At 34.5% G+C, this 21,470-nt stretch overlaps 1 protein-coding gene across 4 annotated transcripts in view; it reads right to left on the bottom strand.

Moving 5' to 3' along the window:
* The window catches only part of LOC118182611 (uncharacterized), an 826,788-nt gene that overhangs the window by 34,462 nt on the left and 770,856 nt on the right, over positions 1-21,470 (bottom strand). For all 4 annotated transcript variants that reach the window (XM_035352007.2, XM_035351999.2, XM_035351994.2 and 1 more), the window contains 2 exons: positions 3,204-3,314; positions 737-880 (listed from right to left, as the gene is read on the bottom strand). In XM_035352007.2, coding sequence (XP_035207898.1) covers positions 737-880; positions 3,204-3,314 — 255 coding nt within the window. The remainder of the gene's footprint in view (positions 1-736; positions 881-3,203; positions 3,315-21,470) is intronic.

Here is a 21,470-nt window from a genome sequence, read left to right as displayed (position 1 = left end):
TAAAAGGAACAGAAGGAAGGACTTCAAAAACTTCGCCAAGACACAAAAATGTTATAGCTCACTTGAGGATAAACCACTCTCTCTTTCACCATAGACTATCAGAAAGGGATAAATGCTACTAGTAAGTGCCCGTTACGTGCAGCTATCGCAAATAATCGCAGGATAATAATTCTGAATAAGATTACTCCCTAACTTTTATGTCCGAGGATTTTAATTCTGAAAATTATATGGGTATTCAATATCAGTAATATTTAATAAAGTGTATAATAAAACATAATACAATCCAACATTTGGAACTACAATCGTGTACTTTCAAAGTTTAGGGTGTCATATTCTAAAATATGGTGGTCTGAAAAAGTTTCAAGAACCACCACCATCCAAAATAGAGTTTTCTGAAAGAGGGTTGTGTAGGATTATAAAAATTCTAAACAACTCTTCTGGACCCCTTTGATGGCGGTTCGTTCCAATGCAACTATCCAAGCTAAGAATTCTTGTCATCATTCTAGTTGCCAAACGAATGCCTAAATCTGAGGTGGTCTTACTGACAACAGCCGAAAGATGTAATCAGTGTTAAGGTAGTAAAGTTGCTCATTACGATGACGCTGCGAACGTAATTTCGAAGAATGCTGTAGAGTAAGTAGCAAGAAAATATTTTAAGATATATTCTCAATAGTTATATTAAGACTGCTTTTTATGCAATCACGCACATTTAAATGTTTTTTCCCCACAAACTTACCCCTGTGTTGTCCGGTCTTATTCCAGCAGTGGTTGGCATCGGTCGTATCGGTCCGGGAGGACTCATGGCCGGGTGCGGAGTTTCAAATGAGGGTATGAAAGACCCCATCATAGCTTTGGCCATTGGATGACCATTGATTTGACACTGAAAAGGAAGAAAGATGACATTTCAGAATGTATATATACAATGCTGCAAAATATATGAAAGCCAATATAACTGTAAACCGAAATACTGAAATGCTACGATATATTAAAAAACATGAGCATGAAAAAAAGCCACGCAGTTAAAAGTAGAGATTCTGTGCAATGTAACAGTTATAAGAACAATAGATAATTAATAAAAAATCATTTTATATATAAAGAAGATTAATAATTTTATTTTCCTTCAGTACCATCAAATTTAAAAATGATACGAAAGGTATGTGATATATAAAACATAAGAAATCAATTAATGGTTGCGCTTCTTGCGTGACTAAGTTAAAGTAACCACCAAAAATCATACAAATTTTATTTAAATCTTGTCCACGAGGTTAGTCCCATCAACTGTGTACGTATATTAGCAATATTGTGCGGAGAAAACGCATTATCTCCTAAGTGGTGCTACTACGAGCCATATGACTTGCTATTAATATTATTCGACTGTTACATTCATGCATATATTCCACAGAACATGTTTTAGTTTTTTTACAAAAATTATTTTTTTCTGCATAGTAACCAATCACTTCATTAATCGCTTTCGTTCGAAAACTATTCTGTTGTAGAAAACACTAAACAAGACTAATATCCTATTCTTTCAGTAGCACAATGAATTGCCAACTTTTTATTTTTAATATTAAGTGAGAATACGGGTTTATTGTAGTACTGAATACATATCTTTCATGTACTTCTAGTATGATTTGAAAGTGTTCCCCCCCCCCAATCGCTTAATGTGAATAGCATTGTGCGAATGTTATGAAATAGCTGTGGACAAAACCATCAGATTAAGGAGACAACTTTCGAATTTTGCAACACGGATTTTGAATGTGGTGATAAACTGTGGTCACAATACATTACGGTATTTCGCATTCAGCTGCATTTCAATATTTCTGTTCAAGGAACAATCATGTTACTATTTTTTTTTTTTTTTTACTTTCTAGAATGAAATCTAGAATCCATTTTTTAACGGTACACAGAAATAATAAATATAACAGCTATTTCGAAATTTTATTATGTTTCTTTATATTCGAAAATAAGGGGGTAGTTTAAATTCTATCCGATAATCTATGGAATGCAATCAAGTTCTTCTATCATTATATAGTTAATTTCTATTCATTCTGAATGAGTTTTATAGAATAATATATATTCAGGAGTTCTTATAAACGGAATTAATTATATGTAAAAATAACTTTCCCACACCACAGTTTAATCAGTAGTGTTAAAACATTATAAAGCCTATAAATTTCCGAATTTTGTGATGTGAGTTGAGTGAGATACGCGCGACTCGAACAATGGTTAAATGTCATTGAATCTCCTCCTTGGAATACTTTCTATAGCTGTATAGTGTGCTGAGTAAATATCCAGAAGTGAAATTAAAATAAATGGTTGCACAACATTCCATTTCCCAAACAATTCTGATAACCTGCTCTTGGAATGAAATCGCAGATTACTATAGTTTCCATGAAACTGGTATGAAACAAGGATTCATATTTACACACATCCATTCACAGAAGAAAAACCTAAAAAGAGTTTAGCTTTTTTAAAATACTGTCATTTTAATATGATATTTATATATAATATATATAATGAGTAAACTGATTCTATAAGAAGTCCTTGGGATAAAATGTCGGGGCTTAAGTATAAAAATTCGCAAATGAGATTAAATCCCATTTAAGCGTGAATCAGATATTTTAATATCTCATAATTTGAACACAATGACTGTAGTAAATCTAATCAGATATTTAGAAATCTCATTACGTAATAAAAGCACAAGATAACTCTGGTCACGTTATAATAAAGATTGGGGGAATCTTTATTATACAATTAATACTGAACAGATTATACAATTAATTCCATTGTTGAAGCTATATAAAAAATGTATCAGCTACATTTTAAATGTAGCTAGGAATACATCATCATCCTGGTTGATATCAGATAGCCGAAATTACTCATCTTGCAGCGATAAAGATGAATGCTTTACTTATTTCCGAATCCAATATCATGCCGTAATTTTCGCTTTTTAAGTGAAAATTATGAGATAAGAACAGCATTCGTAAATTTTATTAATTTTTTTTCAAACTCAAGTGTACGGATCATTCATGTCAATATTTTTTCTTCGACGATGGCCTAAAAACGGGCTGCTCATTTTATTCGAGAAAATACAATATTTCATCGTGTATATACATCGCCGAACTTGAACGAAACAGAACTGGAAAATTATTAATAACAAGTAAATGTAAATTCAGTGCAGGTAATATACAAATTTTTATTACTTGAAGCTCCTGAATTTGTTGTTGTTGATGGAAAAGCTGTTGTTGCTGCCTTTCAATTAACTCTTGCCGCTCCTTCTCCAATACGCTGTTCCTCTCGTTGCTCTGCTCCATCTACAATGAAAACAAGTGAAACATTTAAGATGCTGAATGTTACGGGAGGGAAAAAAAAATGTTTATCATCAATGTTTTCAACTTATTATCTGGATATTACGTCCACTTATTTCAATGGTCAACTATGACGTTTTAAAATACTGGGATCAGCAGGAGAAACTTTCCAATATGTCATATAACGTGAATGCCAAAACTAAACCGTAACAATTTGCAATTTGCCTTCCTAAAGTTTAAAAATAGCATTATTCCAATACATAACTGTAAGTAGAAGTCCTCTTACAGTATTTAGTGTTTTAGGGCCATTCTTAATAATCATCTTTAATGTGTTCTGTATAAATAGATTACAATGTTTAATTTGTATTCTTTCTGCAGTATGTTTGTTTCTGCATTATATTTATAAATATTCTCCATTCTAAAAACTAAATCTCGTCTTCTGTTACGCTTACATTTTTAATTTAGTATTATATTGTGTATTACGCCTGAAATCGTCATTCTTACCCGTACGGATTTCGCATTGTGTGCATTTGAACCTTTATAATTAACATCATACTAATCAGTTTCCATGGGGGTTGGACTTCGTGTTCGAGAACTCCGGTGGTGCACTATTCTACTATAACTTTCTGAAGTTTTGCACAGCTCTCGTTTCCCGAGGTACTGCTTTAACATTCTCCCAAACTGCATCACTGAAGTTCATCAGTGGACTGGAGTTTAAAACTGGACTGAAAGCGAAGATTTCCGCTTTAATTTTTCCCATAGAAAGAAATCGCAGACTGATTAAGTCTTCTGAGAGCCCCAGAACTCCTTGATCGAAAGCTTAGCTTCACCGCTGATGTCGTCTAGCGTCACTATATTACCATTGCACTGATAACAACGAATGGTAATACTACGTGCTCTGAACGCGAAATGAAGTGTATGTTACAGTTCTACTGTCGCTTCGATTTCCTTTTTTATGTCCAGGGGGTATTTCTGACGGACCCCAAAGTTTTATCACGACTGCGCAAGAAACCTGCACACATCAAGTATTCGAATATCATATTTCTTATATATAAATATGAAAGCTGTATTAGACCTCTTTTCTTTTGAAACTGATATATTGTTATCTGAATTTTGTCCATTCTTAAGAAACTTTAAATTTTCGTCATAACTTAAGGTCTCTATAAGGTTTTTTGACTTACACTTCTGTGGACATCATTTGTTAAATGTACACAGTACATATTTTTTAAAAAACTGAGAAAATGTAAAAGGAAAAATACGTTTAAGGGTGAAAATGAGGCAATCATTGCTACTTTAATCAACAGATGCACGCTGGGACTGTACTAAGTAGCATTTTGTAGTCGAAATTAATAACAGCAATCTACTTATCTACATAAATGCAACAAAAAAATTTGCTTTTCAATCCAGTGGCAGAAATATTTATTTAAGAAAGTAATTTTTTAATAAAATTTTTGAAACAAAAGTTATGTCACAAAAATAAAAAATACAACAAATTTCATAAAATGAGGAAAGGAATGGAATCATTTTCTTTGTTAATATCATCAATAAAACGTCCAGTTCAATTTAGGAGGTTTTTTAAATTATCATAGAATATATAACATAATTCATTTTAAGTATTTATTTAGCAAACCTTTCACTGTTATCAGTGAACTTTATTTAATATATTTTTTTGACAAATTAGTCATGACATCTAAAAAGAAAAAGAAAAAAAAAAAAAAAAAATCAGTCTCTTCTTTCGATTTAATACTCCTGTCTAGGGAAATAAATTGCTATTGGAAATAAATTATCTTTTAGTGGTTTGAACTTCCCTATCTCATGACCTATAATCCAGAAGGAGAAGAATGAGAAAATTCGCTTCTCTTCTTAATAACTAGAAGGATTATCTAATAAAAGTCACGAAATTTTGAGTGTACGTATGTAGATTAATGAAATCTCAAAAAGTTTCTAATTAAATAAGAAAAGGTTGATGAATTTTAAACTTATCGAATTCATGGTGATTAACATGAGGTGCGATTAATTTCATAATATACTTCCGCAGTCTCATCGCATCCCACAAGCAAAATATTTTATTACCATATATATATATATATATATATATATAATTTATTTTTGAGAATTATCATCACAAAGAGATCTCTGCTAAATCTTAATTACAGATTCTTATTAATTCTTTTTAGATAGGTGCAGTGGCACTGAATTCCATGTTACGTTTTCACAGGTTCTGCACTTATGTTTTTGTTACACTATTTTATAACATTTTATCATATAAAACCAATAATCATATTTAGCATTTACAATATTAATTTTAAGTCACATGAATATTTTAGATAGGCAAGCAGAAATGGGAATTTTGTAATTTTTTATGAATAAAGTTGTTTAAATTGTTATAATATTGCTTTATAAATATAAAATTGTTTTTTAATTCGCAACGGTACAGAAATCTTAACAGTTTACTAGTTCAAACGTACGCAAACTGCAAAAAGAGCCGCTATATTCGAGGTTGTAAGAAGAGCGGCACTCTACATACTTTTTTATTTTCTTATTTATTTATTTTTTTGTCACAAACTCGCACTTTAATTATTCATTTAAGAACATGTTCATTGCATTCCAACTGAAAATTTGATCATACAAAATATGCGTGTCAAATTCCGACCCTAGTCTTTTCATATTTACACTGCAGTTTTACACTTTTGATATCACATTAAATGTGAACTAATAACACTTGCTAATTTTTTTGTTCCTCGTAATTTATTTTCTACGATTCTTATTCAGTTCCACGCAAATGCAATCCAATAAGCTGCTGAGAAAATATTTTTCACGTATCTGTCCACATTGTTTTAATAGGATACTTGAAACGTCAGTTCCGGGAAAACATTAAACGTTGTGTAGCTTTGTTGCAAGAATGCCCATTCTGATTCTCGATTATTTCTTTTGGACCCCAGGGTCGAGATGATAAGAACTCGATAATAAGATTCTACGAAACGTTTAAAAAAAAGTCTTAAACAAGAAAATATACAGATGGTCAAGAAAGCGAGTGGGAGTCTAAAAGATAAGTTCCTATAATCCTACCATCATTATCTCTAGAATAATAGACCCCTCTCTCTCTGTTCTCTTCGAAGGAGAATTCTTTATCGTTTTACCACTGTATGCTCTTTGTCTGTCATCAGGATGGATGTAAACAATGAGTCGCGTCTCTTCCCGACACCACAGCCACTTGCCAGTGACCCCGCGACCTTGTGAGAAGTTTGGAGGGGAAGAAATAATTTCTGCGGGTCGTTTTGCGCAGCAGCGGCATAATTTAATTACGCGGTTTGCGGAGATGTTTATGACTTCGATGACTGGGTTGCCATTGCTATTGTTACATGAGTGTAGCCTTCTTTTTTCAAAACCTTTTTCAGGACTCGTTTCCGTTGACAGACGTAATGAACAGCAATGCTTCAGATTTTTATGTTTAACAAGAGCAACTGGTATGCAATCCTGTGTTTCTATCTATGTGCGCGTTATAAGTCGCTGGTTTGACGCACTGGCCATGTGGATACAACTAAAAACTACGATGGTTCCATTGTTGGAGGAGCAGGTTATAATGGGATTAGCATTTTCAAGCTTTTCTCTGACGTCAGAATAAGAATCATTTCTTTTTTTGCAAAATGTCCTCCACGAAATTTACCTTAAACACTAACTTTAGATATAACAGGTAAAATGTGAATTTCAGCTTTCATCTTTTCTGACAAAACATTGTAAAAAAATACTCATGTACAGCAAAACTTCCTTACAAATTATCAACATGCAAGAAGCATTGTTTTTTTATTTGTCAACTATAAGTATGATGCTATTATTCAGGGATAAATCACCCTTCCTTTGTGACTTCTAGAAGGAAAACAGTAGCGAAGCTAGGGGGGAGCGATCTGACCCGGGGAGACATTTTTAGCAGCGGCATTTTTTGTATGAAATAAATTTTTTAAAGAGTTCACTTCAGGAGGGTCATCGAGTGAAGAAAAACTAGATGCTAAATTGCCATAGGGAATTAAATTGAGAAGAAAAGAGTTTATACTATAGGTAAAGAATTTAGAGAAATCATGTCGTGATTTCAATAGCTACATACTTCTGTTATATTTTTTTTGCTTCGTCAAAAGCTTTTGATTGCAATTTAAGAAATGAAGCGTTTGAGAATTTTATTTCCGTTACTGCTAGGGAAATCGAAACAGGAACGTCGAAATGCAGTCCTTTTAAATTTTGGAGGTTTATTCTAAAAGCTCCTGAAAAAAAGTTCTAAATACTGTAGCACTAGTGTGAACCTTCCTCTGAATTTCTATAAGTGTTGCTAATTTTAAGAAGCTTTTTCTGAATGCATATCATTTAAGAATTACAAGTGTATATTTTGCATTTAATAAATTTTTCTCTACTGTTCGCGTAACAGCAACTGGAGCAATCAAATTAATCTCTATAATATCATCGGTGGTTTTGCGAACAAAGAAAAATAATAGTAATAATAATAATAATATCATTTTAAAATCTTGGAGTTAAAGCCGCCCTCCCCCCCCAAAAAAATAACCGTAGAGTTTGAATTTATTTCTTTGTATTTCGTCAGCTCCGCGAGCAAAAGTTCTAATTACGCCACTTAAAGACGCTAAAATGATAATAATATCAAAAGTTAAAATCTTCGTTTGATAACAAATTAAACATACTGTAAATATAGGCTCAGACGGCTAAAGGATTGCTTCAGCATCATTGCTATGGCAATGCACGTTTGAAAATCAACAATTGTCTTAAGTTAGTTGACTCCCATGTTAATTCCCCAAGCGCAGGTTTAACTACTAAAGACATCTCGAATTCTTTTTTTTTTTTTTTTTTTTTTTTCCGGGGAGGGGGGGGGAAAACTAAATATCAGGAAATCGAAAAATATCTTACATATCAGCGATTGACTAATAAAAATTTTCGAAACAATAATTTAATAAATGAAGATCCCACCCCCATAAATATACAATTATACGTTGCATAAAATATACAATTATACGTTGCGATGTGATACTTGAAACGTTTAGATAAAGGTTACACCTTTAGAATAATGACGTTCTGATATATTTTGACATTCTACGTTTGCAGCATGTACCTTTACGATTTATTTATATTCTTCTTTTCCTTTATTTTATTTATTTATATGGAAGCGACATTTTTTATTCGTCAAACGCAACTTTTATCTTTCTTCAATTTAAACATTAAAGCTTTTGAGAAAAATGTTATTTTACATCAAAGTGCGACGAACAACGAAGAGTGCAAAAGTGCAATGAAATCCGCGCTCAGCTTAAAGAAAAATAATACTTTGACGATGCGCATGTGCATGCATTCAACCACTATATAAAGCAGAAATTAAAATTAAAAAATAAATCTTTTTTTAACGGATTTCGATAGGAGGAGTTAATTTCATTAAAGACAATCACGGAATAAAACATTATGAACTCTTTGAGGCAGGGTGGAATAGAGGAATTCGCGAAGAAGTCTCACAGGTACGATCGCAAACAGGTCGAACCAACCACGGAACACTGATCCCACCGTTCGCTCACAGAAAAACAGCAGAAAATGGAGAGAGGCAGTAAGGAAAAGCAGAAAAGGAGTATCATCGTCATATGGTTGCGGTATGCAGCTAGCTGTTTTCAGTCAATCATTGTTCATGACGTCAGCCTCTGCTTTTCTGTCAGCGCCGAGTGTAGGGAGCACAATAGCACTCTTTGTCCGTCCGTCCGCCGAAGGATGGGTCGACCCCTGACCCTCCGTTTCCGATGCCGGACAGACGCGGCCTTTGTACTAAAAGTGATAAAAAAGTTCCTCGCTTATTATTCTGTCTAAGTTTAGAACAAGCGTTTCGGGTATCTCTACCGGGAAGGGTTAAACTTCCCAGAAACGCGACACACTCGGAGGAAGAATTACATTCCTCCTCCTTACTTCCTCTCATTCCCTTTCCAACCTCATCGACAATACCGAATGTTTTCCAGAATAATCATTCATCTCCCCTCTGTTTGATAGCATTCGTTTTTTTATTTAGATGATCAAACTGGTGTAATAATCTTACGCAGAATCCGTTACAACTCTAACATTTGTAATGGATTCTAATAACCAATCTATTTTCAAATTCCAACGTAAATTCCTGAATTATACGTCAAGGAATACTGACGCTCAGCAATGTCTAGCAAAATAAACAATTTTCTGTGTATAAATCTCATGAGTTGTACGAGATTTTTTTTAAAAATTTTTATTTATTTATTTATTTTTTATATTTATTTTATGCGTGATTTAAATTTCATGCTTTCGTGTATGTGTGATGTAGCATTTTTCCTTAAAGCCATTCGTGAAAGACACTTTTTCTACTACTGAAAGATGTATTTTCAAAGACTACACCACTAATTCAGAAATGAACTCGATTAGCTTTAGTATTTTATTGCCAACCATCAAATTTGTTACCATTCCTTTCAGTATTAGTCATTATATATCGAAAGTTCTTAGGCGCTGCTTTAAAATGCGCAACAATGTAGTAAAGTATGAATGTTTCAGTATTTTGGATCAAAGTTCAATGTTTTAAGTTACTGTATTAATATACCTACACTCTTAGACGACAAAAAAAAAAAAAAAAAAGGGGGGGTGGAAGAAGAAAAAGAAGAAGAAAACGCACCAAGGAGTTATCTGAATGGGACGAAAGTCGGTAGAAGTGATGTATGTACATGTACAGAAAAACAAATCATTACAGTTTGGGAAAAATTGGATGATTTATTGAAGTGATAGAGCTTCACGAAGTAAAAAAGTCAGCAACGCGTTTGTCCACAGAGGTTGCGGATATCCTCCTGAGGGATATTGTGCCAAATTCTGTCCAACTGGCGCGTTAGATCGTCAATATCCCGAGCTGGTTGAAGGGCCCTGCCCATAACGCTCCAAACGTGCTCAACAGGAGAGAGATCCGGCTACATTGCTGGCCAAGGTAATGTTCGGAAAGCACTAAGGCAAGCAGTAGAAACATGTGCAGTGTGGGGGCGGGCATTACCTTGCTGAAATGTAAGAACAGGGTGGCGTGACATGAAGGGCAACACAACGGGCCTTAGAACTTCCTCGACGTACCGCTGAGCTGTAAGGTTGCGATGGATGACAACCAAAGGGGTCCTACTATGAAATGAAATGGCACCCCAGACCATCACTCCTGGTTGTAGACTCGCCTTCGCTGGTCATCGGGGCTCAATTCAAAGCGGGACTCATCAGTGAAGACTATTCTACTCCAGTCAGTGACATTCCAGTGCGAATGATCCCGACACCACTGCAAACTGACTTGACGTTGTACAGAGGTCAATGGTAGTCAGCGCAAGGGGCGCCGTGACCTCAACCCCCTTTCTGTGAGCCGTCTATGAATGGCCCTTGCGGTCATCGAAGCACTAGTTGCACGTACAATCGATGATAATGATGCATCTGGGGCTGTGAATGCCGCTCCGACAATTGCTCGGTCTTCACGTTCTATCGTTTCTCTATGCCTACCGCTTCCTTCTTGACGTTGTGTGCGGCCATGGTTCACCCATTCCTGCCAACATCGTCTAATAGTGGCATCGCTCCTGCTCAAATGTCGAGCTATTCGTCGATAAGACCAACCGGCTTCTTTGAGTCCAACTACACGACCTCTCTCATATTCTGACATCTGCGCATATCGTTCGCGCACCTGTCTGCGAGGCATAGTTACTGTCTAGTTGTCTAGTTACTGTCTAGTCTCATAGTTATAAAATTCGTGAAGAATTTATGACCTGGAATCGTAATCTCTCCTCTTAAATATCCTGCCAGTTGCGCAGATCAGATGCGCTGTAGCGACAACCGTTCATCCATTGGCAGCCAAAGTGTAAAATTTTGCATTTTCCGTCCAAACCTGTATGCATATCAATTTGTGTCCAATTTGCTTTATATCTTCTCGGTGCGTCGGCCTTTTTTTTTTTTTTTTTGTCTAAGAGTGCATTTATTAACATTTTAAAATTCAACTGGAATTTTGCATTTTATAATAGGGGATGTAATGGGAACATATGCATAAGATACCAGCTTCAGTGTAAAGTACTGCGTCGTTCTAGATATGAATTCATACATAGCAGTCAGAAGTAACATTATAAAAATTACTATATGAACTGTTCTGTTAAATCAATTATTGAATTACTGTACATAATATTGTTGAATTATATACAGGATGCATAATGAAGTCTTTTTAAACATCCACGTGAATTTTGAATGCAAAAAGTTAGCGTTGTTGAAATTGCATTTTAAAGTGACTACAGTCGCATCCCAGTATCCGAGGGTCTAATATCTGCAGTTTCAGTTATCCACTATTCACAATGTAGGGAAAACGTTCTCGGAAGTTTCAAAATACACGCCAAGTGTTAAACAGCCTACGAGCTAGCCACATAGCCACTGAGGCAAGCTAACAATAATTATGATTATATGCACGTGAATACACTTTCTTTAGGGACGTAGGATGGGGGATGAAAATGGTCATCTTCGGAACCTCACATATGTTTTCCAATTTCAGATCATTCCTCAGAATCGCGCTTTTCTTAACTGATCTTTCCACCATAACGGCTATAAAAATATCAAAAGAAGACTATGGCAATCAGTGGTCAAAACACCTGACGTTTCCTCCTTCTCCATTTCCTCAACATTGCAAAATTTTCCTCAGCTATTCGTTCTCATTTGTGATATTCTATCGGCAAAGAATTTGCAGAAATTGTCCCTACAAATTTTTTGGCTGTGGCATTCACAAATGTTTTGCTTGTTACGATGACTTCCATACGTAAAAGTGATGCGACTAGTGTTTCTAAACTTGATCCGTGATGTCTTATCTATTTGTGAGAAAGCAAAAATTTTGAAGAGCAAATTTTGCATTATTAGTAATATAGTACATAAAGTGATAGTGTACTTAATATTTATAATGTCATACTGGGCCAAATTTATCAGTTAAACTGCGCCGAATTTATACATCTTACATACACTGAAAGGGGAAAAAAACTCCCCATCACGAAGAAGGAGTTGTGATAAACAAATGAAATTTAATAGGCGTGTTTATACACATCTGAACGATGATGTCTATTCCAATTTTCGCGCTAGGCGCATAAGTGTGCTGGTAGTAACGCCACTATGAACATGAAGTCAGGTTTGTTTTAAATACGCGTTGTAAAGTTCATGAGCGTTACTTATTGTTGAGATTTGACGTAGTGAGTTCATGTTAGTCAAGAATGACTTTAAAAAGACGAAGAAGAAGTTATCAACAGCTCAGTGAGTTTAAACGACGTCATGTAATAGGAATAAGAGAATGTGAATTTTTTTTTCCGCGATATTGCAAAAAGACTTGGCAGGAATGTATGCTTTAGTTCGAATATAGATCGGGTTCCGCACGGCCACGTGGCACTACTGAGAAGGAAGACCGCCCTGTTCGGTGTATGGTTGCCAAGCGTCTCATTGCGTCTGTAGCAGAAATTCGAGCTGCGATTGGCACCAAAGTGACACAGCGAACTGTTACAAATCAGTTACCTGAAGGACAACTCCGAGCCAGACGCCCTGTAGCATGCACTCCACTGAATCCATCAAACTAGAGCTCACTAGAGGACGGAGTGGAGATCTGTTGTGTTCTCTGATGAAAGCAGGTTCTGTCCTGGTGCCAGTGATAGAAGTTATCGTCCAGTGATGTCCCATACCTGTTATTGGAAGGAGGGATGTTATTGGAAGGAGAGCAGGTGAGAGCCTACTTGTCTACGGCCTAGACACACTGGACTTACACATGCAGTTATAGTCTGGGGAGCAATTTCGTATCACAGCAGGAGCACTCTCGTGGTTATCCTACACACCCTCACTGCAAATCTGTAGGTCAGTCTGGTGATTCAACCTGTCTGCTGCTATTCATGAACAGCATTCAAGGGGGTGTTTTGCAATAAGATAACGCTCGCCCTCATACCTCTGTTCTAATTGAACGTGCTCTACACAATGTCGACTTGTTGCCTTGGCCTACTAGATCATTAAATCTTTCTCCAATCGGCCCACCAGCGGCCGAGTGGTAAAGTGTCTGAACACTGGTAGTTCGGTCCGAGGTTCGAATCCCGCGAACGGGTTGGCTGCATGGGTGTTTTCGTGGTTTTCCCCATGTGTAACGTGTATACGAGCCAGTTTCCCTTAGAAAGTCCTCCACGAAGGCATCCCTCCCCTTAGGCAGATAGCCCTAGCGTGCTTTGCCATAATTAAATACACCACACACCTTTCTCCAATCGTGCAGGTATGGGACATCACTGGACGATAACTCCAGCGTCATCCACAACAGCATTAACAGTCCCTATACTGACCGACGAAGTGCAATAAGCATAGGACTCCCTCTCACAAATTGATATCCGGAGCCATCCATCTCATCAATGGCTCTTCTCGCGCTTAAACTAACTTGCGATCTTGAAAATTAAATCAATTAAATATGTAACATAGACAAATGAATCGCCGAAATTTCATTACTTTAGATTAAATTTTTTTCTTTGTGTTGTTATTTTTCTCTTGTCAATGTAGATATAATATTCCGCAGTGTTGGCTGTTACCCGCAGTTTCACGTAACTGCGATATATCCTGGAATGAATTAATTACCTACCGGTGGTCTATCATATGAGATCGATTATAGCGCCTTTAGCGCTAATTTTTTATCAGTCAAGGACTTGATCTGACACGATCTACACCACGAAGGCATGCGACGAACACCACGAAGGCGAGAGAAATAAATACCTTATAACCTGACCTCGTTAGACACCTCGCGGCGTTATTGAAAGAACAGGAGTACACAGCTTGCTATCAAGGAATATTTTAAGATTCCATATTATCCAAGCCTGCTGTAACGTAATACTTGAAATGCAGCGGAACATTTAGTAAGAAGTTTTAGCTCGAATATAAATGTATATATCGAGTGAGCTTAGTTATTAATACCGACATTCCGCAATAGCTTTAACTCTTTGAAATATATGGGACGGTGAAATGCATGCCTGCAGCTTATTTATACATATAATGATGCGACATGGAATGTAACGGATCCAACATATGTCAGAACACTGTAAAAGCTCATTTATGATCTTCTATCATGACTTGCCCTTCATTTCTTCTGTGCGTCAAAGGATTAAATTGTCTTTAAGAAGGAGGGGGGAAAAATTGCAGACAATAACAATGTTGCATTTTATCATACGTATACAAACACGCCAGTAGTTGATTTCTACCGAAACAGTTTCTGCCAGTTTAAAAGATAAAAGATTAATTCAAGTAAAATTATAAAACAGCCAGCTCCATGGCATCCCGTTGGAAAATCCTAGCAAGCTAAACTCGCGGTCCGCGTGCAGCATATGCGCCCTCGGCTAACCCCAAGGAAGTAAGAAAAACATATAACCTATTAATAAAAAAATGGAGTTAGACTAATAATGAGGCGTATGTACAACATCGAGTCAAAAAGGACTCTTGAGATGGTCTCTTCACAAAACTATTTTCTCAATCGACGCTGAGAAAGTGCCAGCCATTTACAGATGTAATTAACTAGAAATTCAGTGCAGCTGGACCTTAAAACAAAATTCACTGAGTTTTTACTTGCCTGCATTTTCAGAAAACCGCAAATTTCCCACTGTGAATAATTTTTCTCACTAATTGAAAAGAAACAAGTCACCAGGGAGATCCAGGTTAACAAACATTCATCAGATTTCTGTTCTAAAGATAGCCAGTGCAATTAGCACCTGGCTACAAGAAAAAATGTCAGGTGTCTGAGAAGAAACAATAAGTATCCAACTATTACCAGGATTTCCAAATATTCCTTCTTTTTTTAGCGAGCTACAGCATCGGGGAAGATCCCAAGCATTTATCCACTTTAAATACCTCATTAAGTATAAACATGTCTTTTTGGCCCCCTTCCGACTCGGATTATTGCACACTGATGACCACCGGGCCCATCTCAGATGGTGAGTTTGACATGCCTGCACTACATAGTTAACTTTAAGTACATAACACACTAAAGCCTCTTTCAGGTATTATTGTTTTCATCTGCCAAGAAAATTCAGATGTGATAAATTAAGAAGCTATATTGCATAAAGTTGCACAAGATTTTTATATTCCAAACTATAATAGTACACCGTTTGTCAATTAAAGAAAATGGGGAGGTCATTTATAAACAGTATGTACTTTCTTAATGATAATAATATGCTATTTTTCTACACCAGCGTTCCAACAATACATATATATATATATAACTTACTTTGCAGCAATTGCGCAAGTAGTAAAATAACTCGATATTACACTAAGTGAATTTAAGATCATACAACATGCATATATATACATACACCAAGGGTAGCCAATCTTCATGTCAGTAAGACCCGTATGTTGGAATTCAGGAAAGTTCGCGAGCCGCAACTAGATTTTCCGACAGCCAGAAGTCCATATTTATATAATTTTAAAAGTGGTGAAACAAGTTTCAAATGGAAAGAAACGTCTGATAAAAAAGAAATCAAATAAATAAAAGAAGGTAAAAAGAAATCAAATAAATTAATTACTTTTCTCCTGGGCACTAAAATAGTTTTAATTTACATATTTCATATATATATCGTATTCGCATAAGAGCCGCAAGCGACTCACCAGCCGTGCTATGGCCACCCCAAATATATATATACCATTACCTTTATACCTTTACGCAAATATTACCTTTATACAACATAAAGGCATTTCTAATATCCTAAGACACAAACATTTTCTCTAACTTTCCCTTATGGATATTAATGTCTACAAGAAAAATAGATTCCTTTACGATAATACAAGTCTGTAAAAAGTACATCAATGTCTATTTCTTCTTCTTTTAAATTTTTATCAATCGATAAAGATTTGATTTTATTCAATTACGACTGATTTGATTTTATTTGGCTGGAGGAGGGATTACGTTTTATTTTTAAGATAGAAGCTAAGTAATTTCACGATTTTCCTCTAGTTCATACTCCAGCACATTTAAAATGTAAACAATTTTAATTTAATCTGCATATCGTCAACTTATTTCGGATTCCGTCCCATAACCATTAGTACAATTACTAAATACAATTTTTCTCACATGATATTTCAGCTAATCGATGGACTTCCACGTCTCTCATAACAATATTAATATAATACACTTTTCAACAGTTAAAATGAAATATAGATAATTAGAAAAACAAAATAAATAAATTATAGTACAACTTATTAAATTAATAAAAATAATAATATTTTAAAAAATAACAAAAAATCTGAAACGTTACAGATTTAAACAGTCGTCCAAAAGCGTTTGTTAAAAGGTTGTTTGTTTACGCTCTCATTGAGCTCGCTGTCTACCCACTGTGTTGCTATGCTCATTCCTTATCAACCATTTTTTTGATCTTTTGAGCTTTATTATTAAGTATTTTTTTTTCATTTACGCCATATACAATTCAATAACAAAATTACAAAAATTTTAAAAGCAGCATAGCCGTAGGTGTTTATAAGCAGCGTTAAGTGTTGCATGGATTTTTCTGTCCCCCCCCCCGAAGTCTCTTCTCAGTTCATCATATCAACGTTCAGTTTTCTTACTATGATAGCTTTACAAAACTTTTTTGTCTTATTATTGTTAACGTGCTTTGCGCTTATTTTATTTTTTAAATATCACATTCTTGGCGCTTAGGCCACTTAAATTCGATTCAACAGCAAAATCACAAAATATTTACAAAAATCATATCTTTAGAATTTCCGACAGACAACTTCGCGCGCTGGAGATAAAAATATTTTATTCCGTGCAGTGCTGCCACTGCTCGCTTTGAACTCGTCGAGTTTATTAATCGAAAATTCGTTAAAGATTTACAAATTACAAAATAGATCACAAAACAAATTCAGAATTCAAAGTTCGGGCTTCCAGGTGAAGTTCGGATTAAGGACTATGTTATTAAAAATTTGATGGCTCTAGATACCGTAGCTTTCTCACAACTCGAAAAAACAAGCATACATTCATGCAGATTCTTCATTATTTAGTTTCTTTAAGTATAATACAAGGCAATAATATTTGGTGGCAACAATTTGAAAAATGATATACGCCGTTTACAGTGATTCAACGCAAAATACCGTTTCGAGACTAATATCCCATTCGGAACTAACATCCCGTTTGGGTTAATAAATGCATTTTTTATGAATGAAATATAATAACAAATTACTACACAATGACCACTTTGACTAGGGTTCAAGGCGAAAATGATATTCGATATCTAATCCATTATTCTTTGGTAACGTGGAGCATTAGGAAGAGACCCCATAAACGCAATCCGTGTAAAGGGGAGTTATCTCGACACGATTCTTACTTACTTCCGTGTTTTAGCGTTAAGTGTCAATTGTGGAACCGTACACTAATGGGATAGCTGGGAGACTTTTTTAAATTGTTCCCTAGAGAAGAATTTACAGCTGAGAGTTTAAATTCCATTAACAAATTTTAAGGGTTCAGGTGCTCATATGAAGGGGAGAATACTGTCACGCATTCAAGTATACGAACTTGATGGCAGAGAACGCATCACCATCAACATCGTGAGCAACTTTCTTCTTAGGCATAGTTATCATAAAACCCAGCTTAGTTGCAAATGTAGAGAAAAAGTACTATTCCTCTTTCCTTCTCACTTGTAATCTATTTGTAGTTGTTCCTGAGCTTTATGTAAAACAACTGTTAAGTTTTCTAGACTGAGCAATGGAATTTATAGATGCACGGCATTGTCAGGGGTTATTATTTAATGTGATGAAGAAGAATGAGCTCCGTTGCTTTATGTTTCCTCCTCAACTGCGGAAAACAGAAAATATTGTTTGTCACGGAAGAAAATTACTTATTTATGCGAAATATTTATTGTACTAAAAGACGACTGTCTTTTTCCGGTATATAATAAGATTCTGTAGCCTTTGTTACGTGAAGAATACGTTTGTGCGCTCACGGTTTGGTTTACACAGACATTCGCGCTTCTAGCGAACCAACATCTTTTGCATGAACAGTTCTTTCAGAAGAATATCTCTATTAACTGGAACAACTGCAGCACGAGTGCTTAAATGGACATGTTGAATTACAAATTTATGAATTTCAAGAAGATAACGTAATTCGCTTTTAATAAAGTTGCTCAAACCTCCTCCAAACAAACAGCAACAAAAATAAATAAATTAATAAAATAAAATAAAAACAGAGGGAGGCATTTTTTTCAATTCAGTGTTATGTAATTTTCCGTAAAAAAATGCATTTTGAAGTAACTATTCTAAACGAACTATTTTAAATGAGACATTCTGTTTCGTTCTTTGTTTGTTGAAATAATTAACCTGATAAGTATACTTCTCACGTTCAGAAAATTTTTCCCACAGTCGAAATGAGCTAATGACAAAGTACGTTTCTAGCTGGAAGCATCAAGTTGTATTTATATCTTCCTAGAGAAAACAGTTTTTTAACACGTGTTATCCTGTAATGGAAAACAACAAAAAGAACGAAGCTTAAAGAGCATGTTTAAAAACTTGGGTCACTCCCTGGATTTGAATCCGTTACTACTGTTTTTATCAGCAAAAAATTACCTCTTTGATAATCGGATGATTTGATTTGACTGACCTACTTAAAACCGTGATCTGACAGCACACGCAGTCCCAATCCAAAGTACTTTGAATTAACAAAATTAAAACATTAACATTTAAAATTGACAATTAAGTGATTACTGATATAAAACTATGCAGAAATCATAAAATAAATATAAGGGAAAAAATAAACTATTTAATATATTTTAAAAATCGGTAATCCTTTTTAAAATACATAAACGTATTTATGTATTTAACTGCTGTATGTAAGACCTAACAAACTATTAAAGATTTTTTTAACGTTTATATTTTCAACTTTTAAATATAAAATTCAGAAATTCTTGTTAAGAAGTTCCAGTTTCACCTATTACGCGCTTCCCATGTTTCGAAGTTTCAGTGGTTCATAGTTCTAAACCAGAAGATCTCAACAGGGTTGGTATTGACCGCCTGGGGTGTCGATGAAACTACAGGGCTCAATAATGTTCAAGGGGTCGATCGGCATTCTGCAGCTGACTGTGCACCGGCAATCGATCGGCATAATCAAGACGACAATGATAAAAAAAATTATTAATAAATTGACAATTAAGTGATTACTGATATAAAACTATGCAGAAATCATAAAATAAATATAAGGGAAAAAATAAACTATTTAATATATTTTAAAAATCGGTAATCCTTTTTAAAATACATAAACGTATTTTTACATGTGCAATATAAAAAAGCAGAACACAAGAAGATACAATTAAAAAAATAATAAGAACGCAGAAGTAGAAAGAAAAACAAGAAACACACTGAATTTGAATGAGATAATTTAAGAATTATTGTTACGTAGTTTAATGCCGATTGAGATAATTTAAGAATTATTGTTACGTAGTTTAATGCCGATTATTAAAGAAATTGCATCAATACATCAAGTACAGCCATCGCATTAATTAAAATCGAATTTTTGTTTAATTTGAATCTGTATGTGTGATGCAGTCCGAAATTTTGTTTCTGAAAACTGATGAATATTTGTGAAATGGAAAATAATAATGATACGGAACATAATAAAACATAAATCTACTAAACTATTTTTTTTCAAAAATTTTGTGCATCATGCTTAATTTAATTGTTAATTTTATTTTAATAAAATTAATTATTAAAATTTTATTTATGCGCAATTATTTGTATTATGATTACATTGTATACTGTTTATTAGATGAAAATAAAGGGGGCATGAAGGAAACCGATCCTTAAAAGGTTTTCGATACAAGAACAAGCTTGGGAATTCCTCTTCTAAGATGCAAAACTTAAAAGAGTCAACAGAATCGGGAATTTAAACGTAAGATTAATAGGAAGAAGGGGGAAAAGGAGGTGGAATTATCTTTCCCTTAACAAGAAAATAACTCTTAAGTGCAGAGTTTCATTTTCTGTTACGTAAACACAGAGGAGAGGTCTCTCAGACCGAGCTCTATTTTATGCATTTTAAAAATGTAAAATTTAAAAATAATGTATAACTGTTATTATATAAGCATTAATACACTTTGATTGTTATACTGAAATAATTAATTCTTAAAACTCTAAAATTAATGCATTAAAATTTTATTTTTAAATTATATAAGGAAAGGTACGAAACGCTTAATCAAATAAACAAAACAAACACTTCTTTACTTGCAAATGTGTACAAACTAAACTATTTAATAAATTTTCCATCTACAGAACCTGGATTATATAAAATAATGCAAAAAAAGTATAATATATAAAGAATATTAAAAAACTGCAGCACATTATTTTAAGCATTTTCAACACAATTTTTAGCAAATTCTCTCGGCATATTCATTAAGTATTGGATTCTTGCAGCTGAAACATAGATAGGTAGTTTTTATTCTTAGTCTAGAGCAGTGTTTCTTAACCTTTCTAGCGAGTCGCACCCCATTGAATCTGAAAATGTATCTCCGCACCCCATTGAAAAATGTGTTTTAATTTTTTTAGTCTAGAAAAATACATTTTTTGCGAAACTTATTGTTTATTGAAGAACATTGTACATTTTATATAAATACAAAACAATATTATTTTTATTAATGACTAGTCTGTTGTTGTTTGTTCATTATTATACTGGCGAACCGAGGTTCCTTTTTTGAAAGATATACGCCTAAGTCATCACTTGCATTTAAGCGATTTCTCGCTTTAGTTTTTATATGCAAAAGCGATGAAAATCCCATTTCGCACAAGTAGGTGGTAGTAAAGGTAAGAGTAACTGCAGTGCTCCGTTCGCCAACTCTGGATAATGTTGTAACTGTGAGCACCAGAATTGTTGCAATTCTAATTGTTCGAATTCCATTTGAACATGTCCTTTTGCTCGCATTTCAATAAGTTGAAATCATCCATCAAATTTAAGTCAAATAGAAATGGATCCAGTATCCATCTCTGAGTTTTGGTAATATTTCCGGTTGAAAAATATCCATTGAATGATTCGCTCAATCGTCTCAAATGTATTACAATGTAGGGTATAATTGTATTCTTTTCATGTTTCGCAATAACAGAATCAAGCAAGGGAAAGTTTGCTAAATTCCCCTTTTCTACTCGACGTATCCAAATTTC

The sequence above is a fragment of the Stegodyphus dumicola genome, chromosome 7 (genome assembly GCF_044657685.1).
Source record: "Stegodyphus dumicola isolate Sdum_Otavi_A_Nest chromosome 7, ASM4465768v1".
Classification (NCBI taxonomy): domain Eukaryota; kingdom Metazoa; phylum Arthropoda; class Arachnida; order Araneae; family Eresidae; genus Stegodyphus; species Stegodyphus dumicola.
The sequence above is the reverse complement of the archived record's forward strand: the minus strand, read 5'-3'. Positions and strand labels throughout refer to the sequence as shown.